Here is a 27,699-nt window from a genome sequence, read left to right on the forward strand (position 1 = left end):
CCCAAAATTTGCCTACGATGCAACTGTTCAATACAAGGTAAAGTGTACATTTCCCCAGAAACTTTTGCATCAAAACCAACTTAAAATTCTACTAATTTAAAGAATTTGCCGGTTTGGCACTTTAATATTTATCAAAGTAAAGAGTTTATGGCGCTTCAATTTTAACCAAAGTTAAACGTTAGTAATAGAAGGATACTGATTCGAGATAGGAATTGTAACTTAGGCGTACTTAAAATGTTAATACACAATTTGTAAATTATGTCTATAAATAGTAATATAATAGTGTGTGACATTATATGAAATATGAATTTATACATAACTTTATTTTCAGATAAATCGTCTTTGTGTAGACAGAGGTGTATTCTTTACTTATGTCGACTTAAGATGGGGGATAACAACAGAACAAACAAATGATGGGAAAACTATTGCTATATGTTTACAAGAGGCAAGTATAAACTATTACTATATGTTTACAAGAGGCAAGTATAAACTATTGCTATATGTTTAGAAGAGGCAAGTATAAACTATTGCTATATGTTTACAAGAGGCAAGTATAAACTATTGCTATATGTTTACAAGAGGCAAGTATAAAATATTGCTATATGTTTACAAGAGGCAAGTATAAACTATTGCTATATGTTTACAAGAGGCAAGTATAAAATATTGCTATATGTTTACAAGAGGCAAGTATAAACTATTGCTATATGTTTACAAGAGGCAAGTATAAACTATTGCTATATGTTTAGAAGAGGCAAGTATAAACTATTGCTATATGTTTACAAGAGGCAAGTATTAACTATTGCTATATGTTTACAAGAGGCAAGTATAAACTATTGCTATATGTTTACAAGAGGCAAGTATAAACTATTGCTATATGTTTACAAGAGGCAAGTATTAACTATTGCTATATGTTTACAAGAGGCAAGTATAAACTATGTCTGTATGACAACTATATTCTGCAACTATAATCAATTGCTATACTATTACAAGAGGTATGTAAAACTATTGCAATATGTTAAAATAAATACCAGTAAAAATATTTCCATTGGGCATGTAACCCATTCGTTAATATAAGAAGCAATAGATAATCCTATGTGTTTCAGGAAAGTGAAACTGTTTAGAAGTACTAAAAAACTGTTTTTTTATATTCAAGAAGCTAGTTATTAGTTTTGTTATTTCAAGGAGGAACTAAGAGGTTGTAAGATTCAAATTAATCTCTTATCAAATAACTAAATGCTTTGCAAGAGAAATGTAAAAGAATTGAAACATGAAAGAGCTCAGTAAGGACAATTGGTGTATTTTAAATGTAAAAGATGTCGTTTTCTACCTGAGGCATATATTACCGTAGCTGTATTTGGCAACACTTTTAGGAATTTTGATCCTCAATACTTTTGAAACTTCGTATTTTATTTGGCCTTTTGAACTTTTTAGGATTCGAGCGTCACTGATGAGTCTTTTGTAAACGAAACGCGCGTCTGGCGTATATTCAAAATTCAAAATTTAGTCCTGGTCTTTATGATGAGTTTATTTAAAAGGCATATTACTGAAAAAATTATTACATATTATTTCCATCCGTGTGTTTTGTTATGATAAGAAACAGAAAGTTGTAAAATTACCACAAAAAATACTGAACCGAACAATTGATAACAGACATTGTTTGTGAAATTCTAATTGAATCTTAGAAAAGTGTGAAGTCAATTATATTTCAGATAGACCGATGCCGGCCATATTTTATCTGTTTGATGGGGGATAGATTTGGGTGGAGCCAGACAGAAGAAAACAAAGATGAAACTCTTAATATGACTTATGACTATGCAATAGAGAATAATCCAAATCTGAAGTGGATTGATGATTACAGATACAACACAAGTGTAACACAGGTTAGTTACCAGATACTAATTTGAAAGTGCAAATTCCAGAATTGATTTTTTTTTTACCAGCATCATCTTGAAACACAATGTAGAAACTATAAAATAGCTCCTGTTCTAATGATTTATCATTGGCTAAGTCGAAAATGATAAAATGATCACCATACTGAGATGTTTGTCAAATATTGACAAATGGTCCAAAACGTGATAAAGTATGCTTCCAGAATGAAGAAAAGTCTCACGATCCACCTATGGCTTATGAATTATTTTTTGAAAAATAATCGTGGTTTTCTATGTTAATAGTTTCTGGTGGCTAAACATCACAGCTTGTATGTTTTATTTTTTGGATCTTATTTATCTGGACCTTTTGGATTATAGCTCTTCGTCTTTTATATAAGCTTTGAATTTCAAATATTTTGGCCCCGAGCATCACTGAAGAGACATGTATTGTCGAAATGCGCATCTGGTGCAAGAAAATTGGTACCGTTAATTTTATTATACTAGTATTCAAAAGAAGAAATAACAAACCAAATCACATGAATTTAGTATTTAGTTGCAGAATTATTATAGAATCGAACTAAATTAAAGGTCATATACAATGTTTCCCAACATGTATATATAGAGTATATAGGACTCATTAGTGACGCTGAGATCAAAACATGTATAAAGCCAAACCAGTACAAAGTTGAAGAGCATTGAAGACTCAAAATTAAAAAAAAAAGTTGTGCCAATTATGGCTAAGTTAATCTATTCCTGGGATACGAAAATTCTAATTATAACAATGTTTACAGAATGAAATGCATATTTACAGTGAGTTTAATATTTGGGCTTAGGACAACATGGTTCTAGATGAGATAAATGAAGGTATTTAAGCAACTACTACTGTTTATAAGAACATGTTACAAATAATATTTGGAGCAAAGATAAAATCGTACTTTATTCTATTCGAACGGCACTGAGGAGTTTTTTTGTAGACGAAACGAGCGTCTGACGTACACAATTTTAGTACTGTTATCTATGTTGAGTTAATTAATGTTTTTGTTATCAGTCAAATTTCGTAGAAGACAATCACACGTTGAAATCACTTTTTAACATTTACAACAAAATGACTAAGAATTTCTACGAAAACTGAAAATATGTATTCATCATTTACGCATTATAAACTTGACAATATGTTTTGTTTTAGCTTGAAATTTTCCATGGTGTCCTCAATGATCCAGATGAAGTAAAAGACAAATGTTTCTTTTATCTCCGTAATCTTCCATCACAAGATGAGGTGCCACCAGAACTATATAAGGTACATTACATACATATCCAATATGGTAAAACTTAATGTCATTTGTTTTCCTTTTGATATCTGTAACAAAATATGACTTTGCCACTAGTTTATTGATCAACAAACATCATAAATGAATAATTTTACATTTGATTTTTCTCGTCCATGAGAATGATGAAAGTTGTAACAATAGTTTTGTTTTAATAATAAAAAGATTTTAGTTTATGAAGTTTTAGTTCGTAGATAGTTATGGTTAACAACTGTTGGCTTTTTCGGGTAAATCCCTGTAACATTTTTTTTATGTTTTTGTCTTTTTTGTTTTTAATTTATTCTTATTCCAGCAATCGAATGTCCAAATGTTCCGATACTTATAATACACGACTGTAAAAGTATCATCGAAACACTTACAATTATGACTTCGGACTGTATGAATATTTCATAACCAATAAGTACTAACAAACTGTTCCCAAGTTGAAAACTTTCGACGCTGTAACATCTTATTTTGATACTTGTAGCGTCTTGTTAGTGAATCTGAATGGCATAAACAACAACAGGAATATCTGAAGTCATTGATACAAAAGAATCCAAAAATCAGTGTTAAGAAGTTTAATAAAGCTGATGAAGTGTCTGAACTGATCAAACAGGTAATTATCTAAAACGTGTTACTCAACTATGATGACATGGTTATCTGCTTGCATGATTGGTCAAATGTAATTCAGATAAAAAAAATACTTGCTGTCGGTTCATTATATAAAGAGATAAATTGTCTTATTTGCTGAGAGTTTGATAATAAAAGTGGGTTAGGCAAGGGCTAGTTACAATACATAACATGTTTAGCCTGTAACAGTTTGCTATATTGACCATATGTTTATATTTTGATAGGATTTAAAAGGCTGTGTTGATCAGGAATTTCCAATTGGAAGTGAATTAACAAAACTAGAACAACAAGGTGAAGCACATGCAGCTTTTGCTTCACAGAGATGTCGAGTTTACATTGGAAACCAGAATTATTTCACGGAAATCAACAAACACAGAAGTCAGAATATATCACAACCATTCATTATACTTGGCGAATCAGGTAAGAATACAGAACTCATAATATATCACAACCATTCATTATAACTAGAGAATCGGGTAATAATACATTAGTCAGAATATATCACAACCATTCATTATAATTAGAGAATCAGGTAATAATACATTAGTCAGAATATATCACAACCATTCATTATAATTAGAGAATCAGGTAATAATACATTAGTCAGAATATATTACAACCATTCATTATAATTAGAGAATCAGGTAATAATACATTAGTCAGAATATATCACAACCATTCATTATAATTAGAGAATCAGGTAATAATACATTAGTCAGAATATATCACAACCATTCATTATAATTAGAGAATCAGGTAATAATATATTAGTCAGAATATATTACAACCATTCATTATAATTAGAGAATCAGGTAATAATACATTAGTCAGAATATATCACAACCATTCATTATAATTAGAGAATCAGGTAATAATACATTAGTCAGAATATATCACAACCATTCATTATAATTAGAGAATCAGGTAATAATACATTAGTCAGAATATATCACAACCATTTATTATAATTAGAGAATCAGGTAATAATACATTAGTCAGAATATATCACAACCATTCATTATAATTAGAGAATCAGGTAATAATACATTAGTCAGAATATATCACAACCATTCATTATAATTAGAGAATCAGGTAATAATACATTAGTCAGAATATATTACAACCATTCATTATAATTAGAGAATCAGGTAATAATACATTAGTCAGAATATATCACAACCATTCATTATAATTAGAGAATCAGGTAATAATACATTAGTCAGAATATATTACAACCATTCATTATAACTAGAGAATCAGGTAATAATACATTAGTCAGAATATATCACAACGAATCATTATAATTAGAGAATCAGGTAATAATACATTAGTCAGAATATATCACAACCATTCATTATAACTAGAGAATCAGGTAATAATACATTAGTCAGAATATATTACAACCAATCATTATAATTAGAGAATCAGGTAATAATACATTAGTCAGAATATATTACAACCATTCATTATAATTAGAGAATCAGGTAATAATATATTAGTCAGAATATATTACAACCATTCATTATAATTAGAGAATCAGGTAATAATACATTAGTCAGAATATATTACAACCATTCATTATAATTAGAGAATCAGGTAATAATACATTAGTCAGAATATATTACAACCATTCATTATAATTAGAGAATCAGGTAATAATACATTAGTCAGAATATATCACAACCATTCATTATAATTAGAGAATCAGGTAATAATACATTAGTCAGAATATATTACAACCATTCATTATAATTAGAGAATCAGGTAATAATATATTAGTCAGAATATATTACAACCATTCATTATAATTAGAGAATCAGGTAATAATATATTAGTCAGAATATATTACAACCATTCATTATAATTAGAGAATCAGGTAATAATACATTAGTCAGAATATATTACAACCAATCATTATAATTAGAGAATCAGGTAATAATACATTAGTCAGAATATATCACAACCATTCATTATAATTAGAGAATCAGGTAACAACACAGAAGTCAGAATATATTACAACCATTCATTATAATTAGAGAATCAGATAACAATACATTAGTCAGAATATATTACAACCATTCAGTATAATTAGAGAATCAGGTAATAATACATTAGTCAGAATATATTACAACCATTCATTATAATTAGAGAATCAGGTAATAATACATTAGTCAGAATATATCACAACCATTCATTATAATTAGAGAATCAGGTAATAATATATTAGTCAGAATATATTACAACCATTCATTATAATTAGAGAATCAGATAATAATATATTAGTCAGAATATATTACAACCATTCATTATAATTAGAGAATCAGGTAATAATATATTAGTCAGAATATATTACAACCATTCATTATAATTAGAGAATCAGGTAATAATATATTAGTCAGAATATATTACAACCATTCATTATAATTAGAGAATCAGGTAATAATACATTAGTCAGAATATATTACAACCATTCATTATAATTAGAGAATCGGGTAATAATACATTAGTCAGAATATATCACAACCATTCATTATAATTAGAGAATCAGGTAATAATACATTAGTCAGAATATATTACAACCATTCATTATAATTAGAGAATCAGGTAATAATACATTAGTCAGAATATATTACAACCATTCATTATAATTAGAGAATCAGGTAATAATACATTAGTCAGAATATATCACAACCAGTCATTATAATTAGAGAATCAGGTAATAATACATTGGTCAGAATATATTACAACCATTCATTATAATTAGAGAATTAGGTAATAATACATTAGTCAGAATATATCACAACCATTCATTATAATTAGAGAATCAGGTAATAATACATTAGTCAGAATATATCACAACCATTCATTATAACTAGAGAATCAGGTAATAATACATTAGTCAGAATATATCACAACGATTCATTATAATTAGAGAATCAGGTAATAATACATTAGTCAGAATATATTACAACCATTCATTATAATTAGAGAATCAGATAATAATACATTAGTCAGAATATATTACAACCATTCATTATAATTAGAGAATCAGGTAATAATACATTAGTCAGAATATATTACAACCATTCATTATAATTAGAGAATCAGATAATAATACATTAGTCAGAATATATCACAACCATTCATTATAATTAGAGAATCAGGTAATAATATATTAGTCAGAATATATTACAACCATTCATTATGACTAGAGAATCAGGTAATAATACATTAGTCAGAATATATCACAACCATTCATTATAATTAGAGAATCAGGTAATAATACATTAGTCAGAATATATTACAACCATTCATTATAATTGGAAAACAAGTAACTCGAGTAATTCTAAAAAAAACAACATTAATTCGTATTTGATATTGCTTTGAAATCTTGTGATGGATATATGAATGTATAAGTATTCAGGACAATATATAAGCTGCTATCATGCCGAGAACAAGTTAATAAGACACTAATATAAACTCTGCTTTGCAAGCTAGATCGTTATGGGCTATTGTACTATGTGTAAAACAATACACATATGACCTGATTGGCCAGAAGCGGCAGCAAGCACGCTACCACTAAACAACCGATGCATTTTATCGTAGGAATATGTAACTAGTAATTATGTGAATATCAGTCCACTTTAATTTTTGAAACGTTAAATTTCGTGTAAATACTATTTTCTTCTGCCATCAATAAATTTAAAGAATTAGTAGTTTTACCACTTGAAATATTATGCAACAACTTTCACATTGCGGGCAACAACAAAAATAACAACAAGTATATAATACAGGAAAAACTTATAAATAAGAAAAGACGCTCATACTGTTGCATGCATTATTTAAAAAAAATGGCAATATTTTGAAGGTTGTGGTAAGTCAGCGTTGGTTGCTAACTGGGCCAAACAGGTTGAGGATGCTGAGAAAGACACATTTATTTTTCTTCACTTTATTGGAAGTTCAGCTGATAGTGCTCACTATATAAAAATGATCAGAAGGTATATATATATGTATATAGATATTGATATGCACATACGTTAACATACAAACATTGCCTATTGAAGTGTGGATCTCATACAAAAGAAATGGTAGTTGTCGACCAAAATGTATTCCTATCCCTTATAATAAATTAAGACATCGCCGTTAAATCAATTTTGAACATGTTACATATGACACATACAGATCATCATACTAATGACACAAGCAATACTATTTGTACGCGGTCATGTTCAGGTCTTATACAAGACATTTTGAACTTAAATGACTGATTCAGACTGTCTCATTTCTAAATGTAAAACCAAATACTGCAAAGGAATTAGAAGTTCAATTTACTAGCAATCTAACCAAAATAACATAAGCTACTAGAAGCTGGTATCCACAACAAACCACGTCTACTGGTTACAGTTTGGTAAATAAAAACAAATCGTCTACGGATAAGAAATTAACCTTTTTGGATTGGTATATGTCGGTTAAAAGAAAGGAATGTTTAATAAACGTATGTATGGCCTCCTGATAGCACATTGCTAGTTCCTACTGATTCATGTTTAGTCCGACTGGTAATGTTAATACTGGTGACCTTAAGCTAGTCAATAACACATGCAAAATATAATATCCAATAGGCCGCAATATCTTTAGCCTAAACCCACCCATTGGAAACACAACTTCAAAATACTGATGGGTTCATTCGAGATTGTGCCATGCAATGGATTAGAATCGTGGAAGAAGACGTATAAACTCTTCGAATGAATTTAGGTTGCGAGGTGGTCGTTGTTGCAAATAAGAATTTACAAACTGGATTGTCCCCGTAGATAATGTCCCAAACAACATCGTTTTTGTAAATCCTATAACATAAACTGCTTGATAAATTAATAAGGTATGACGATTCACTCTGGAAACTCAATATATACCCCATGACACATACCAAGGAAGTCTGTTCTATGTTTCTTTGAAATTTCAACCGAAGTTGAATAACTGGATTTTTCTTCACTATATTGTATACGCAAGTACATAAGTGTCCTTGCTGGGTATTCCATGTGATCCATGAAACCTCTGAGACAAATTTATCAATTAAAGCCGTACTTCAAAGTTATTTTTAAACTATATACTATAGTGGTGGTGTGGGTCAGACATGGATACTAAAACAATCGAAAGATCTTAAAGAGTGCATACAATCTAAGACTCTTTCATCTTGCAATTACAAATGTATATTAAAACATTACTTTTCTGATCTTGACACAAGTATCCCCATTCCAAATTAAAAGGCAAATTTTCGCCCCTCTTTTTGGTCCTGTATATTTCCTTAAAAATAATGGCCAACGCAGAAACCTTTATATTGTCTAGAGGAGGGATATATCGCTGATTCAAAGAAAACATGCTCTGAAACTGATTTTATTAAGAATTCTTTATTGACAACATATTTGCTACTTTAGGAGGAAATGTTTATCAAAAGAGCATACAAAGGCTTTAGTTTCATATTGTTCTTCTTTAGAATGTTAATTTCATTTGAATCGAATATCTTTATGGACGCCCCCAACCAAAGGTCGAGGAGTAAAAGGGAGAATCAAACAAAATAGACCTAATATAAAAAAGAAGATGTGGTATGATTGCCAATGAGACAACTATCTACAAAAGACCAAAATGACACAAACATTAACAATTATAGGTCGTCATTCGGCCTTTAACAATGAGCAAAGCCCATACCGCATATAGTCAGCTATTAAAAAGCCCCAATAAGACAATGTAAAACAATTCAAGCGAGAAAACTAACTTATTATTAACATTATTTATGTAAAAAAATGAACGAAAACCAAATATGTAACACATAAACAAACGACAACCACTGAATTTCAGGCTACTGACTTGGGACAGGCACATACATAAATAATGTGGCGGGGTTAAACATGTTAGCGGGGTCCCAACCCTCCCCTAACCTGGGACCTAACCTTACCTAAAACTATTTGATTAAATTACTATGACCAAATGAAAAAAAATCAACCCTTAAAATGTTTTACTGCTTAATGTACGTACATACAATATGAAAAAAAATCAAATATTTATAATTATAGATAAACAACTTTTAAAATATATTTTGTTTTGTATTACAGATTATTTGAAGAGATGAAAGTATTCTTTAGTTTTGACATGCAGATTCCTTCATCAGATACAGTACTAGTACATGAAATAGGGAAGTGGCTACGAATGGCAGGATCTCTAACAAAATGTGTCATAGTTTTTGATGCTGTAAATCAATTAGATGATGGATCGGGAGTAGGCGGTATGTTGACATAATTATATTTAATACGATTTTAAGTTCTTGAATTTCCTGTAACCTGAATGTTATAAAGTAAAACTCATCTTCCAAGTTTAATAAAGCTTTAAAAGATATTATTTGCGATATTTGCATTAATTATTGCTTATAGTGATATTAAAATTAATTTGTCAGATGAGTTAAGGAAACCGAAATGCTTTTCAATAAAAAAAAAAGATGATAATTATTCACCGTTTAATTCATAGAAATTGGCAATTATACAACCATAGTTTATTCTTGTCTATAAAATATTTATAATATCATATAGACAAAATTGCCTCCTTTCAACAGAAGGATGAAATGACGACTGCGTTAATATAAAAATAAAGAGATGTTATATGATTTTGCTTGAGACAACTTCCCTACTTTGAACGAGGATATAAACAACTATAGGTCACATCACGTCACATACCCACAAAAAATATTTATTTATTGCCCTTTTTTTGTTTGTTTTATTATTAATATGACTTCATTACATTGGACTGAAATGTATATGTCTCAGCAATTTATTGGCTGATATAGTGTGTGTGGCTGTAAGCCTAAAATTTGCAAAACCAAATTCAACGTCGGACGGTTTATGAAAAGAATGTTACACCAGCAACACTTTGAAACTGTTTGTTAGAACCTTTATCATCCATGAATTTCTGCCTTCAGAGGGATAGAATACAAACTAAGTATACCCAGAAAATAAAAGGATGCAGTGTTATTGCCAAAAAGACAACTATCCACTAATAACTAAACGACACAGATGCCATAGTCGTAGTAATGTAAGATTATTATATCTTCTATATTTAACGCTGAAATAATTTTGATATTTAACTTTTTACAGAAAGTACTGAACACGATTTGTTGTGGATACCATCAGAAATTCCTCCCAATGTTTTTCTATTGATATCTACGCTTCCTGGCAGGGTAAGATACATATTTATATAAAAATCTGAAAAGACAAATAGGATTAACTTTATACGTTTCTCATGGTACAGGTTTGTTTAAGACATTACCATTGCCTTTACCGTTTAATAGTAAAACATATTAAACATGGAAATAAAAGCAAGGATAACAAATGCTAAACGTCATGTAAGTTGACGTTTGTAATATGTATGACAATTACAAAAGGTATATTTGCTAAAAAAAACAAATAAAATTTATGCGAACTGTATTGATTTCAGAAGTGTAAATATGGACTTGCTGGTGAAATTTTAACAACCACATGTAGTAACCATTGCCAAAATACAAACAATTACAAAGAGCACTCTTGCGCTTAAATATAGAAATAAATATAATAAATTAATGTAACATAGTGTACCAATGTCAACTCTCCATAATCGAATTTAAATATATACCAAGGTAACAAACAAGACTTAAGCGAATCGAAAAAACGTGAACACATTTGTTAACATAACAATCAGGTTGTTCAAGCCAAAACGAGATAGAGTTTAATCTTATGTAGCATCGAAACCATTCACTTTATTATATTACAGGCAATGAACGCCTGTATTGAAGCTGGATTTCCAAGTATGAAAGTAAGTCCTCTTCAAGAATCACAGAAAATGCAGATCATCACTGATTATTTGGAAGGAATTTACGGGAAAACATTGACTACGGAACAGAAAGAAATGATCATAAATGTAAAACAGACATCCAATCCACTTTACTTGAAATCTCTCCTGGACGAGGTAGTATTTTTGAGCATTTTAAGATTAAATTACCTGCTTTTTAAACTATATGACAGATATTTCCAGGTTTTTAGGAACATTTTACATATCATCCTAACTTGTACGTTTCCCCTAATTTTAAATGTTTGTAAAAAAAATTAAAACAAAAGTAACGAAAATACTGAACTCCGAGGTAAATCAAATAATAAATTAAAAAAAATAAGGTAAATTAAAAAAAAAAAAAAAAAATTTATATTAATTTAACCAAACTATTTAATCTTTTATGTCTTATTGAACAAACTGGACACAGAAATATAACTTAATATATCAAACGAGAAATATTGTCATTTAAACCATGATAATTTTCAGAATTGAGAATATAAAATTCTCAATTTCTTAAACAATTATTAATTATTATGAACTATTTTCATTAAAAAAGGACAGATACATCCAGTTCACTTTCGTTTTACAGGTCCGTATGTTTGGATCATTCAGAACACTGACAAACAAAATTTCCGAGTATTTATCTGCTGAAAGTCCACAGGATCTTTTTGCCAAAATCCTTGAAAGATTGGAAGATGAATTCGAGAAGGGACAAACTCCAAGGTATTATGGTTAATCTATATGAACATAAACAAATGGTCATGCATCGGGTTTCAATAGCTTAATTCTGTCACACCTTGGTGAAGCATAAGCCAATAACGATATTTCTCCACCTTGTTCTGGTTTTTGTGCTAACCTCTCCAGATCATGCAACATATACCCTTCTTTCTCCATCTCGGTTGCAACGTTTCTTCTCAAGGTGTATCTTAATCTGATGTTGACAGGCTGTTCTTCTTTTTTTCTGCTGTTACACCACTGTCCCAGGTAAGGGGCTAGGTGAGAGCTTATAAACATGTTTAATCCCACTACATTTTATATGTTCATGTTCCCAGTCGAGATCATAAAACTCGTTGTCAATGGTTGCTGTCATATTTGGTTTTATATTATTTGTTTTGTCTTAAATTAGGCTGATATATTTTTTCGCTTGATTCACTTTTTTCATATTTATATTTCATATACATTCTAATCAAATATAAAGATGTGTTCATAGATCTATTTTACAAACACTTAGACTACTTTGCTAAATCATTGGACATAGTCCTAAATCATTTGCCTTTAATAGATACGAAAGCTGATGCACTATTTGAAACAGTTCAGCTTTAAATCTAAATTTCCTTGTTTTACAGAAAAGGTGTTGTACGAATTTGAACAAATTATTTTACAAAGTTCAACTTTCAAATTTTCTTTTACTTGTTTTACAGAAAAGATCTTGTGCGTGATGCTACAACTGCATTGTGGTGTGCCAACAGAGGAATGTCCGAGTCAGAGCTGGTTGAATTGTTAGATGTAAGTCACATTGCATTGCTTAACAATGCCAAAATCGCAAATAATTGCAACTTTTTCATAGCTCCAGGATGTTTTGAAGATATCTTTTCATTGTTTGACATATTTCAATATCTTTCCAAACACCAATCTTCTCTACAGCATTATTTTTTTTTAAATTTGAAGGAACTAATGTGATGGCTTTAGTTATGACATCAAAATTTTACTGCAATGCAGAACAATCTCAAAAGTAAAAAAGTTATATATATTTTTGAATTATAGATACCAAGTGCTATTTGGTCTCCATTCTACATATCGCTGTATGAGAACTTGGTAAATAGGAATGGCATCTTGAATTTTTTCCACGATCATCTACGACAGGCTGTAGAAAGGAAGTATATTCCTACACATGAAGCTAAAGTCAAAGGTTATCTGTGTCTCGCTGATTTTCATGCAGCTAAGGACACCAGCGACAGAACTGTAAGTGTTTACTTTTAGTCTTCAATTAGAAAAATATCAAAATTTTAGTGCAGTGCAGGAACATAAACAATTTTAACAAGGTCATGAAAAAGAGAACGCTAGGAATCCTGCAGTTGGATATTGACCTTGGATATATTTGATATGAAATAAGTGTGTTTGTTTTATTTTAATATTTATGTTCCTTTAACAAAACACGGCATTCAGGATATATGTGAAGCGATTTCCACGGACACCACATGAAAAAATTGATGATGAACGATCGAAAATAAATGCAGGAAACACCGATCAAACACTAAATAAAGGCAACAGTAGTAAACCGCTGTTTAATAGTTATGAATCGATTGAGAATAAACAAATCCGTGTCACAAACTAAAACCGCGGGAAACACATCGACTATATAATAGCCCAGTAGTTTTAATGCCACATGTGAAGATAGTCGGTAAGATAAATTTGTTACAGTATGCTATTGACCTAATACGATGTATATGAGCTCAATAAATTTCATAAAGGCCGAGAGCTTTTAGATGACGTAGCATTTAAAATATTTCACAAATCGTAAAATATCATCTAGGTAGAAGAATTGCCTTTCTTGCTGACCAAAGCTGGACAATTGGACAGACTTAAAGAAACAATTACAGACTTGGACGTCTTCTATAGGTTGTCGGACAATGAGGATGGAATTTTTGAGTTGATCAAAGCTTGGAAAACGGTAATTTTACATATAATAACTGAAATGCACGTCACTGTTATTGTGTATTGATTCAGCTTTGGACTTTAGTGATTTTCAATGGAGAATAGGGATAAAATTGTTTAGAATGTATGTGAAAACAGGTTAAAATCATGTCGGTTTTGTTTTCTTTGAATATCGATTTCTCGAATTAATCCTGGTCACCTGATCCGCTGGTTTTTTTCAGTTGAAATTAATTTGTTTTATTTGAGAGACAAAAGGGTCAAAAACACAAAACCATGACGGTATCACACTACAAAATTAAAGATTTGCATGTTTTTTTCCACACCCTGTCATTCAAAAATACACATCGAAAATGTTAAAAAGCAAAAGAAAAAATACAAATATGAACGCAAATAAAAAATAATGTATAGATTTCCTGTAAGTTCCGTAATGACATTAGGTTCACACGACAAAATAGATTGGAATTGATTAACATTAAAAATACGAGGAAGGTACTAATTGAATGATATCGATTTAAATATAATGCCATGTACAAAATGTCACACCTTAAATTAAACCCCACAATTTATCAGTTAAACAATGCATCATCTATATAAGGCTAAAGTCTGGCATTTTTTTTCTTCAATATTGACAAATTATTCGTTTGATTTCCAGCTTGGTGGATTCGATTTGTCAGAAGAGGCATACATGTCAAAGGTTCAAAAGATACCCAAAGAGGACATAATGCAAAATTCGACATATTACTGCAAACTGTACAGGTAAAGAGAATACTGACACTTTCTAACTTGGAAAATTGCATTTTTTTTAGTTTCCATACTCAAAGTTTTTTTTCTCTCGTCCAACTCTAATGCATACACAATGCTAAGAACCAGAACATGCAGACAGAGTTTACGTTTTGGCAATATTTTATTAACCGTTCTAGATTTATCCAATGTAAAAACTCTTAAAATTGCAAATTTTATAGTTTAAGCACGCCAACTTAAGTTGTGTCATCCGTATTTTATTCAAAAACGCATACACAAGGCTTTAAAACTACACAATGTACAAAGTTTTGAATTTGGAAAGTAAGGCATTTACCATTTTATAATATACCTCTTTTTGACCTAAAAAATTGAAAATCTTAAGCGGCAACATCCGTGTCCCAAGCTTAAAACACATTATTCTTTTTTTTTTTTTTTTACTTTGAACCATTAATTCAAAATTGGACAGAGGGTTTTGAACATCGACAAATATCTGGGTTTTTTAACTTGTTTTATGAGTCAACATTCCAAAATAGCAAATGCAATCGATGCATTTGAAACTGATTAGGCCAGATATACTAACAAAATACAATTATCAAACCAACATATATATATCTATTTCAACAAACATCAACACCGAAAAAGCTTCAGAAAAATAAACTCCCACAAAAGCAGTAAGAACATTAAACGCAGCCGAATTATTAGACATGCAGCTGTCATTTGTTCAGTATTTAAACTCAGGTATAAGATTCAACAAGTTTTTCAAGTATATAAAATCCACAACAACACATATTTTCAATTGATAGTTTATACAAGGGATACAGAGGCCATTTTGAAAGTGATAAAATTGCATTTGAGATTATTTAGATACTTGATTGAATTGAATTTCTTTTAACAGTCGATTAGGAAATTTCTTTTTGATCATTGGAATAATGGAGGCAGCAAAAAAGATTTTTAAAACACTGATTAAACAGTTGGAGCTGAACTATGGTGAATCTCATGGGACTGTGGTGTACAATGTACATGATCATACTTGGAAATATCGATGTAAACACCCGGATGTTATTAAGGTATTTCTATTAAAAAATTGTCTTCATTTATTGTTTTTCAGCCATATTCTAATTAAGAAATATCAACCAATAAAGCTTTTAAATTCTAAATCTATGTTTTGCTGAGTCATGGCTTATAACATTCAATTGTCACGATTTGACGGTACTAAATTGTTATACGAAATATAAGGTGTCATTAGTGATGCTTGATGCCAAATTATTTCTAAATGCAAATTGTAGAACAGACTTCGAAGAGGTAAGAAAACCAAAAAGAGCTAAAATATAGTAAATAAACTCATCATAGATACCAGGATTGCAATTTTATATTTACGCCAGACGCGCGTTTCGTCAACAAAAGACTCATCAGTGACGCTCGAATAAAAAAAAATGTTAAAAAAGCCAAATAAAGTACGAAGTTGAAAAGCATTGATTAACAAACATTCCTAAAAGTTTTGCCAAAACAGCCAAGGTAATCTATTCCTGAGGTAGAAAAGCCTCAAAATTTCAAAAAGTCAAAGTTTTGTAAACAGTTAATTTACAATTATGAACATATCAATGATAACTCAAGTCAACACAGAATTGTTGACTACTAGGCTGGTGATACCCTCAGGGAAGTAAAACTCCACCAGGAAACCTGACAAAGTTGCATTCTATGAAGATGATTAAATATTGCAATGACTATTGCACAGCAACAAAAGTTTTAAAAAACAGTAATATTGTTGTTCAGCAATAAATATATATGTTAGTCATTCACCGAAATTTATTTTTTTGTTGTGAGGAAATTTTAATCCCTTTTCCTCTTCTAATTTACCATCTAGACCTAGATTAGTAAAATATGGTGTTGTATGAAAGATCTTACACTTTGTAACTGTTTCTATATATTTGTCTAATGTTTATTTTCTTTTTGAAACAAAAGATTATGTCCATTTTTATAGGGATTACATGAACTAGGCACTGTGTACAGCAAACTTGGCGAGTATGATAAGGCAGTTAGGGTATACATTGATGCCATAAATCGTCAGAACAGGGTTATAACACCAACACAAAAACTACAGGTATGTTAATGAAAAAACAGGTAATAAATGTGTTGCGTCCAAATCGAGTTTCTGAATTACAATTATCAGTTTTTAAATTTTTGTTGAAACAATGAAAAAAGTGCATCTTTTTTTGTTCTTTATTTACTGTATCTGCTATTATCTTTATTATTTGTAAATACTTATAACTACTTAATATAATTTATGCTCATTGACTATTTCTTGAATAATTTTTTAAACAAATGTTGACAGCCGATTTCATTGATTGTGTAGGGAAAGGTAGAATCCTTGGTTAGCTTGCTTGTTAGCTGAACCATGATGTCATTTTAAGGTTAGGTATACTACCCTCCTTTCGAAGTAGTCTAGTCTTGCAGACAAATAGATTGGTTGTCTGTCGGACTAGTCTACTCTTAAAGGAGGGTAGTTTACCTAACCTAACAGTTCAGCTAACAAGCAAGCTAACCAAGGATTTTACCTTTATCTACACACTCAATGAAATCGACTGTAACATATATTTAAGATCGAAAGCAGTTTTTGATTTTTTTTAAAACTTGTAATGATATTATGAAATTGTAACCTTTTCTGAGTATATATATTATACCATGGTAACTCGGACTGGACATTGATGCATCCTAGATATTCGATGATAGAATTACATAGCTTAAGTTTTTCTGTTTATAGTTGTGTGAGGGGCTGCTTGGTTTAGAATAACAAAGCTTAAGTTTTTCTTTTTATAGTTATGTGAGGGGTTGCTTGGTTTAGAATAACAAAGCTTAAGTTTTTCTTTTTATAGTTATGTGAGGGGTTGCTTGGTTTAGAATAACAAAGCTTAAGTTTTTCTTTTTATAGTTGTGTGAGGGGTTGCTTGGTTTAGAATAACAAAGCTTAAGTTTTTCTTTTTATAGTTATGTGAGGGGTTGCTTGGTTTAGAATAACAAAGCTTAAGTTTTTCTTTTTATAGTTGTGTGAGGGGTTGCTTGGTTTAGAATAACAAAGCTTAAGTTTTTCTTTTTATAGTTGTGTGAGGGGTTGCTTGCTTTAAAATTACATAGCTTAAGTTTTTCTTGTTATAAATGTGTGAGGGTTACTTGCTTTAGAATTACATAGCTTAAGTTTTTCTTTTTATAGTTGTGTGAGGGGTTACTTGGTCTATCGACAGTATACATTCAGAAAGAAGACATGTTAGAAGCTAAGAAACTAATGTTGAGAGCATTAGAATTAGCGACATTTGTACTCGGAAAGAAACATAATTTTGTAGCGGCCATTTTTACAAGGGTATGTATACTTAATCTAACGTGTTATTAATGGTACTAAATATACACGATTGACTCATTGACAATTTTTTAAATATAAGTATGGTATATGACATAATCAATTTTATTTAAGAAATAATCACATACTTGAATAACGAAAAATGCTACTTTTTTGCATAGGCAGTCTTATCGGGAGTAAGCAGTCAATATCAGTATACCCAGGCTGCTTAGTCTTAACAAAGAGTTGCTGTTCCTCGTGCGATCTGGAATGATAAGCATTTAGCATGACCCGAACTTATCATATTTAAAAATAATCGGTAGTTTATAAACTTTGTGGATGGGGAATGGGAAAATCAGTTTATATATAAAAAAGAAGAAGTGGTATGATTGCCAATGAGACAACTGTCCACAAGAGACCAAAATAACACAGAAATTAACAACTACAGGTTAAAAAAAATACAAAAATTGGTAAACATTTAGAAGTATAGGATTTCAAAAAGATTGATAAACCAATTTATGATACAGGCCCATTTATTTCTGCAATCCATGTATAAAAAATAACTTTATTTTGATATGTTTTAACAGCTTGGTCAACTTTCCTACAAACAAGGCCGTGTAGATGAAGCATTGGCATATTGTCTACATGATCTGAAGGTCACGAGAAGCGAGGTCGGCACCAATCATCCACGCACTGCCATTGTCCTTAATGAAATTGGACTTATTTACGATGATAAGAATGACAGCATGGCGTCACAGCTTTATGAAGCCGCTTTATCAATTTTCCTGGAAACGTACGGCAAAAATTTCCTTGGAACTGGAACAATACGGTATGCAATGAATTTTTATTATTATTATATTTTTAAGTTTGTCTAAAAAATGTTGATAGTATACAATCAGTATGGCAATTCGGGTTACTATTTATTCAAACTTGAAGATATCTGATATAATATATAAAATATCTTATCAGGGGCGGATCCAGTCATTTTAAAAGGGGGGGGGGGGGGTTCCCAACCCAGGACAAAAGGGGGGGGGGTTCCCAACCCAGGACAAAAGGGGGGGGTTCCAACTATATGTCCCCATTCAAATACATTGATCGGCCAAAACAAAAGAGGAGGTTTCAACCTCCCTTCCCCACCCCCTGGATCCACCAATGCTTATATAATATATACTGTGTTACTTATAATATTGATATGAGGTTACAGATGATATTTCTATTTTCACACGTCTCTTGTTGTATTTCCAAATATTCCCTATAGAATAAAATAATAATAAGTTATAAGAACTGGAACTAAAATTGCATTACTAAATATCACAAAGACAGTACAAGTACATATATCTTTTCATTATCACACAATTCGTATAGTGACTACTGTGAAACCTCTTTTGTTACCGTCATTATTTCAGTTTAAAAGATATAATTATAGAATTTGTAATCAATTTATTTTAACTGAAGAATGTGGCTATTACTACATGTACTGGTAGTTAATCTTACAATTTGTACTGAAATTAGACAATAGAAATATTAATTGATTATGTTTCCAACTTTTTGTTTTTAGGTACAATTTAGGAGCGTTATATTTTGGCACAAATCACTTTGCTAAATCCAAATACCAGTTTACAGAGTCCTACAGGGTATATGTGTTATTTCTGGGAGAGGATCACCCCGAGACAAAAGCCGTAAAGCAGGCGCTGGATGCAGTTTCCAGTATGACATCAGACGAATAGAGTGAACCTAAATACGTGATTTTGTAGTTTATTACAGTCTGCATTATTTATAAGCGGTATCTGTACGTTATAGTCTACGCTAGTCATGAACAATCCAGTTCAATAGTCTTTGAATAAAAATAAACATCGGAAGAAAAATGATATAAAAATAAAAAAGAACATGGACTTCATTTTTGACAGTCAACAGTACACATTAAACCAATCTATGAGATTGACATTTAACAGACCGCAGCAATTGCAAATTTCAAGGAATCCTTTATACAAATGTTGTTATACCTGTATAGACTTTCATTTTAAATTGATAGACCAGTAACATAGAAGTTTATATTAGTTTTGTCTTTCAATCTAGTTCTAGTCTAAAACACTATTTATATATTAATGCCTATTTGATGCGGGGTATATAGTAATGCACATGTCCTTCCGTTCATAGGTGGGGTATATAGTGGTGCACATGTCCGTCCGTTCGGATGTAATAAAGGTATATAGTGATGCGCATGTCCGGCCGTTCGTTCTACCCACTTTCATCTTCCTCATGCATGAGAACTAAAGTACCACTTGATACAATCTCATGAACCATGAATTAATTTCTCTTGAAAAACATTTTTGTTGTTTTTTTCATGATTATAACTAAATATTTAACAACTTGGCAAATCTGTTTTAAATTTTAACATATTGAAATTGCCCGTAAACTAAAGTTTTACATCAACTGATCAAGAGTAATGCTCCTTGGGTTTCTTTATTATTCGAATTCAACAAAATTGTTTGTACTTGAACACAATCGCATAGATCATAATATACAGGTGAAGTTTAGTTTTGACAGCAGACATCTATCGCCCAAGAGTTAAGCAGCTTAGCTGTTGTCGGGGTATTTTTAATCACCGAAAACTAGTTTTACGGTTTATTTTTCAATAAACTGAAATTACAAATATCTGTAAAGAAATACATTTTTTTTTTTGTGTTCTGTTAATTATTGGAATTTCTTATACACAACGCACAATTGAAATTATTCTTATATTCATTACTTTTAATCAAAGCTACAAAGAGAAAACTAATGGTTTCATATGATAATTATCGCCACTTATTGTTTTTTGAATTTAACATATTGTATATACATGTACATAATATGCAATAGGAAAATAATCCATGGAGTTACATATTATTTTATGTTCTCACGAATGTGAATATAATGAAAGTAATAATGCAAACAGAAGCAGTTTGTGATATAGATATTACTATACAAACTTTAATATTGAATGTATATGTACACTTTATATAATTATTAGTTACTTGTTAGTATTAAATATTTATATCTAAAGTTGTGTATCATACTAATTTATTGTGAGCCGATTTGTGACGTAGAGAAACTTGTTGATAATATTCATATAATAAAGCCGTCCATGCATCTGAACGTCAACGTTTCGGGTTCGTTTAAGCCATAAACAAACAGAAAATCGTTGCCTTGATTTGAAAATGCCGCAGACCAATATCAGTTGATTTTGAGGTCCGACTCTTCCAAACCTGTTATAATAATGCCACATAGACCAAAAAGCCTCTTTTGATTTTTAAGTGGCAAAGTTACAGCAGCAGCAATCGATAAACTGCAAATGGGCTAAAATTTGAGTTTGCAAATAATTTCCTTTGATGCATAGGTTCAATCAATCTTCAAACCTGCCGATTAGCAAGAACAAGATCCCTTTTGATTTTGATGTACGTACGTCAAAGATTACGGTCACAGTGCCTATTAATAAACTGATGTTTACCTTAAACATATCGTGTTGAGGTCAATGGTCTAAAGTAAAAGTAGCAACAAGTAGACAGAAATTTAGACACCCTTTTGGTTTTGGGAACATATATTTGGATCCATACATCCAAACAAACTTTTGTAATGAAGTTCCTTGAAAAGAAAAAAATGAATAAGGTTTTGTTTCCGGACAATGACTTTTGGGTAAGAAATAAGATCTCAATGGTCAACGTTGAAGGCCGTACGATGACATGTAATTGTTAAAATATTTGTCGTTTTGTGTGTAGAGGAAAGGCCAATACAGTATTTTTATTTTGTGCTTTATCATTTTTAACTCTTGGAAAAGTCGTAATTTCAGAATCATTTGCGTTTTTGCCTGTACTTATTTCAATAAGCTTTTTATGAATCAATTTTTAAGCAGACATGTCATTATTTTCTCTCTGTTTGAGAAAGTGTGATCAAGATATTTCATTAATTGTCCCGATAAACAAACTCACAGATGTAAGCTAGGTTCTGAAAAAAATTGACAAACTGGCATGTGAATTTACAAATATATACACAGGATATCCTGCAGTCTAGTTTAGATGTGGCTAGGTTCAGGAGATGATGTTCAGTCTGACACTGAAGTCCTCTCATGATTCAGATTTCACTGAATATTCTGGTAATTTGTTCCATATAAAAAAGAAGATGTGGTATGATTGCCAATGAGACAACTGTCCACAAGAGACAAAAATGACATAGACATTAACAACTATAGGTCACCGTACGGCCTTCAACAATGAGCAAAGCCCATACCGCATAGTCAGCTATAAAAGGCCCTGATATGACAATGTAAAACAATTCAAATGAGAAAACTAACGGCCTCATAAATATTTTTCTTGTTCTCGGGAATAGGAATGATAATCTCTTTACTCTAGCTTGTCTGAGTTTGTGGTTGCCTCTGGTCCTATCGTCACCCTATGTGTAGTATTTGGAAAGATCAGAGCAATGGCAACCACCTGGTGTTATGTGTTATAAAATAGCACAAGACTCTGTTTCTATCTGATGTACTGTAGTGAAATTGGTCCAGTAATTTAGTTACATATCCTAAAGATTTGTTCTGATAGCAGATATAGACAAAGCGAGCTGCGTCACTGTATTTGTTCAATATGTCGTGTGATGGTGATTTGGTGATTTCTTATACTGAAGAATCATATTCAAGGGTAGGTCTTACAATGGTGGAGTATATTGGTCTTCTTATCAGCTGTTTCCTCTATCTTCTTTAGCTATTGCCTAAAGCACAAAAGTTGGTAAAATTTTGATGGCAATCATTCATATAAAGTGTCTACTATAATAGCAGTATTTGACTTAAATGAAAATGGTTTGTATATTTTTGTTGTTATTTAAAATTTCTATCTATCTTTAAAGTTTCCAAGATATTAGGCAAAAATAACAAAAAATGGTTGATATTGATATCAAAGAGCAAGAACTCCAATTACAAGTTGACTAACGATTTCGACCAAGTTGACTTATTTTTCAATCTTATTTTCAAATATTTCATTGAAGAAATAGTTACTGTGCTTTTGTGCTTTTAGTCAGTTCTTTAAATTTATTATTTTCCCAAATTCATGTTTACGCCCTGGCGTGTTGACGTAAACTTATCTTCGAATATTGCTTCTGTGGGGAGGGGGAACTTCACTCCCTCGAACATCCTATCAGGTTGTCGTCTGCCCTGGACCTCAACGTTATTCGGACGTATATTAAAAATAGCCTAGCTACGCCACTGGTTGACATTAAGGGTACACATCAATTATTTTCAAAATTACTATGACAGTTCCAAGTTCGTACTACGGTTGGGTAGGTTGCAAATCGGGAAACCTATATTAGTCGCATAGATATCACATGTGTTCTGACTATGAAACATGAATCAAATCTCCGATTACCTGAAAAATCAATATGTCTGATCGGTCATATACGTAAGTCTTCAGCTAATTAATGTCGAAAGGTCGGACGATTCTAATAATTAAGTATATATTTTGTGTCTACTTATAAAGTTCGTTACGGCATGGGTAACACTCTTTTGTCAATAATTACTCGATCAAAAGAAGAAATTGGTTTCTTGAGCAGCGAACGAACAGACGGACGAACTTATAGACACTGCATCTCTATATACCACCTGCTTCAAAAAGCGGTAGAATACATCACTACGTTTGTTGTGTTGTATCTGATTTCTTTGATTTCTTGAGCGCTAGTGTCCAACCAACAGATGTAAGGACTTTAGCTAGCTCCCTGTAGTAGCGAGTATAGTTGTTACCCTATGTGTCGTTATTTTTATTTTTCTTGTTCATGTAAGTTGTCGTTCTGTTGTAGTTTGACTGTGCATGCTCTTTATTGTGTACTTTTGCTTTACGGCGTTTAGTCTAAATAGGCAAGGGTGAGGTTTGTGCGCATGTCAAATTGGTTTAAACAAACCACATGATGTCCATGTGCAAAGTCAGGTTTTCTGTGCAATGTATTATAAAAATGAGAAGATATCATCTGTTCACCAGAAACCAAATACTTAAAAACCCGTACTGCCTTCAACAATGAATAAACCCATACCGTTTAGCAAGCTATATAAAATGTCAAATGTCAAATAGTTCAAACGAGAATAATAACGGCCAGATATATACAAAACAATAACACCCTGTATAACCCCGATACAGATACTGGGGGGTATTACAATTGATCAAGATAATTACTTCTACTTCTACTATATAATGACCGCCTTCAACACGTTGAAGTTTACGTCACTTGTACTGCGCCTTGCTTTGTGAAGATATATATACAGTGAAATATAACAAATTTGTGATAGTAAACAAAACAAAACAAAACAAAACAATTTTACATAGTGGTAGTGCATATTTTTAATTTATTATTTTTAAATATTAAGATAAAACTATTTACACATGTACGGGCTGTAGGTGTAGTTTGAGACGGCTACTTTGAACGACTCTATAGAGTCGCTCATCACAATACTCGGGGGAAGGCTGTTCCAGATTTTAATTGTGCGTGGGAAAAATGATTGTTGTCTTATTTGTGTTCGGCAGGATGGAATTTGGTATGAGAGTGTGTGCATGTTCCTGGACTGTCTGAGCGGTTGAATTAATCTGTCTGTTTTTGTGATAGCAATGAGGTGATATGAAATTTTATAGAACATGACCATGCAGGCGTGCATCGGTTCTTCTGTGTGCCAGGTCTCTCCATTTTAAATGATCTAGCATGTCACTAACGCTTGAGGTGTTTCTGTGTCGTTAGTGACATATCTAGCAGCCCTTCTTTGTACTTTTTCTATCTTGTTAATATCCTCAGTAAAGTAAGGGTCCCAAACTGAACAGGCATATTCTAGCGATGGTCTGACTAAAGATTTATATGCCTGTTCCTTTACTGAGGTGGAACTGAAACTGGAAACGAAGAAAACCTAGTGTGCTGTTAACTTTATTACAGATGTTGTTTATGTGACTGTGCCATTTCAAGTCTGATTGAATTGTCACACCTAGGTATTTTGCCTTATCGACATGTTCAAGAATGTGGCCATGTAAAGTGTAATTATATACGAATGGATTTTTATTTCGGCTGATGGACATGACATTACACTTGTCAGGAAGGAAAGCCATTTTCCATGTATTTTCCCAAATCCCTAGTGTGTTGAGGTCTTTTTGAAGTGTTTCGCAATCACTGTTTGATTTTATTACCAGATATGCAATGGTGTCGTCTGCAAATAGGCGTATGGTGGAATTTAGCCCAACTGGTATGTCGTTTATATAAAATAAAAACAGACTTGGGCCCAGAACAGATCCTTGAGGCACTCCGGACTTTACAGGGACATAAGCCTGAAGTCTCACCCTCTAGGATAACTGCTTGGGTACGACATGATAAGAAGCCCTGTATCCATGCATTTGTTTTCCCCTGTATCCCATAGTAATTTAATTTGTGTGTTAACAAGTTATGACTGACTTTATCAAAAGCTTTGGAGAAATCCATTATAAGTACATCTGTTTGTTTTGAGTTTTCCATATTTTTAGTGACATCATCCACAAATTCCAAAAGTTGAGTTTCACAAGATCTGTTTTTTCGAAAGCCGTGTTGTAGGGGATACAGGATGTTATGTTTGTCTGCGTGTGTCATGGTTGCGCTAACTACAACATGTTCCATAAGTTTACAACATATGCATGTCAAAGAAATCGGTCTATAATTCTCTGGATTATATTTGGAACCTTTCTTGTAGATGGGTGAAACATGTGCAGTACGCCAGTCAGTAGGGACTTCGCCAGTGTCTAATGATTTTTGATATATAAGGCATAGTATTGGTGAAATTTCATGTGCTAACTCCATAAGGAGACGTGGCTTAAGTTCGTCTGGTCCACTTGCCTTGGATGGGTTTAAATTTAGAAGAAGTTTTGAGATACCTTGGATTGTGATATTTATGTCGGGCATGGTACGGTAAGCTGTTTTCTGTTGCATGTATTGATTGCTTTCAAATTCAGTAGCAGTGATTTTGTTTGGTTCTGAGAAAACTGAGTGAAACTGCCTGTTGAGTGCATCAGATTTTTGTTTGGTGTCAGTTATAAGTTTCCCATTCTGCTTAAGAGATGTTATTCCACTGTAGTCAGTTTTTTTGCTTTTAATATAAGACCAAAATTTTTTCATGTTGGAAAATTTGTTTTCATCTGGTTTTGGTGTTACAATATTTTCAATGTATTGCCAGTATGATTGTCTGAGTTGTTTTTGTACCTGATGTTTAATTTGCTTATACTTGTTTCTCATGTTGTCATTTCCAGACCTTTTCATCTTTTTATATAGTCTGTCTCTCTTTTTCATTAATTTTCTTGTTTCAAATGTTACCCATGAAATTATTTTTTGTAGTTAGCTTTTTGTGTGGAATATGCTCACTGACTAGTTCATTGAGTTTTGTTTTGAATTCTAGCCACAGTTCATCAACAGTATGTTTATCAACCTTTTCCTGTATGGTATGTTGTAAGTTGATTACTTCTTTTTTCATTGTTTCCCAGTTTGCCTTGTTGTAAATCGGCACATTTCTTGGTGTTTGTTTTAGCTTAGATGGTGTTAAATTGAATTCTATAAAGACAATGTCATGATCTGAGATTCCCGGCATGATTTCAATTCGTGGGACCTGGTTTGGTAAATTTGTGATCATGAGATCTAGTATATTGTCCTTTCTTGTTGGATTTTCAATTAATTGTACCAAGCCCGTGTCATCCAAAGTATTTCCAAAATCATAATGTATTGTAAGCCACCCGAGAGCATCCTGTCCTATACTCGGTAGTTTACTTTAATAACACTTAAATACAGTGTGTGACTCATGTAGCAACTCTACATTTGTATTAAACTTCCCAAATTACTTGTCAGGTATGGTCTTCGGAATGTTTAATATGTATGTATTGAGCAATCCCTTGTATTCGAGTGTTACTGAGCTAATTTTGTTCCTAACGGCTTTCCATAGTTTTTATGTTTGAACGAGCGTCCTCCAACATCTATTGTTTTCATCAGTGTAAATTCATGTGCTTTTTGTATGTGTCCAAGTTCAATAAAATAAAGTTATCTTTCCAATGTTAACAGTTTTTATTTGTTCACTGTTAAAAGTATGTAACATTATAACATCGTAAAACTATATAAATAAACAGTTGCGTTCAAGTGTACTGAATCATAAATCCTTAGATACATATTTGTGGTGTCCGACGTGGTGGGAGATAGCTTACTGTACAAAAGACGGCTAATTAAATATCATTAAACTTCATTATGTTATCCTTATTCTCACCTAAAGGTTATTATTGCTTTATTTGTTTTTCAAGGTTTGAACTTGCCGCCAACAAAACTT

The 27,699-nt window shown here is 31.6% G+C and overlaps 1 protein-coding gene across 1 annotated transcript in view; it reads left to right on the plus strand.

Moving 5' to 3' along the window:
• The window catches only part of LOC143078527 (uncharacterized), a 47,218-nt gene extending 25,802 nt beyond the window's left edge, over nt 1–21,416 (plus strand). The window contains exons 11-29 of the mRNA XM_076253390.1: nt 332–445; nt 1,710–1,880; nt 3,055–3,165; nt 3,660–3,788; nt 4,027–4,222; nt 7,671–7,800; nt 9,907–10,080; nt 10,943–11,021; nt 11,591–11,785; nt 12,237–12,370; nt 13,069–13,153; nt 13,412–13,609; nt 14,181–14,318; nt 14,955–15,058; nt 15,939–16,110; nt 17,025–17,144; nt 18,252–18,398; nt 18,962–19,203; nt 19,933–21,416. Of these exons, the coding sequence (XP_076109505.1) occupies nt 332–445; nt 1,710–1,880; nt 3,055–3,165; nt 3,660–3,788; nt 4,027–4,222; nt 7,671–7,800; nt 9,907–10,080; nt 10,943–11,021; nt 11,591–11,785; nt 12,237–12,370; nt 13,069–13,153; nt 13,412–13,609; nt 14,181–14,318; nt 14,955–15,058; nt 15,939–16,110; nt 17,025–17,144; nt 18,252–18,398; nt 18,962–19,203; nt 19,933–20,101 (2,808 nt within the window). The 3' untranslated portion in view covers nt 20,102–21,416. The remainder of the gene's footprint in view (nt 1–331; nt 446–1,709; nt 1,881–3,054; nt 3,166–3,659; nt 3,789–4,026; nt 4,223–7,670; nt 7,801–9,906; nt 10,081–10,942; nt 11,022–11,590; nt 11,786–12,236; nt 12,371–13,068; nt 13,154–13,411; nt 13,610–14,180; nt 14,319–14,954; nt 15,059–15,938; nt 16,111–17,024; nt 17,145–18,251; nt 18,399–18,961; nt 19,204–19,932) is intronic.
• Nucleotides 21,417–27,699: the final 6,283 nt, after the last annotated feature.

Source organism: Mytilus galloprovincialis, chromosome 6 (assembly GCF_965363235.1).
Source record: "Mytilus galloprovincialis chromosome 6, xbMytGall1.hap1.1, whole genome shotgun sequence".
Taxonomy (NCBI): domain Eukaryota; kingdom Metazoa; phylum Mollusca; class Bivalvia; order Mytilida; family Mytilidae; genus Mytilus; species Mytilus galloprovincialis.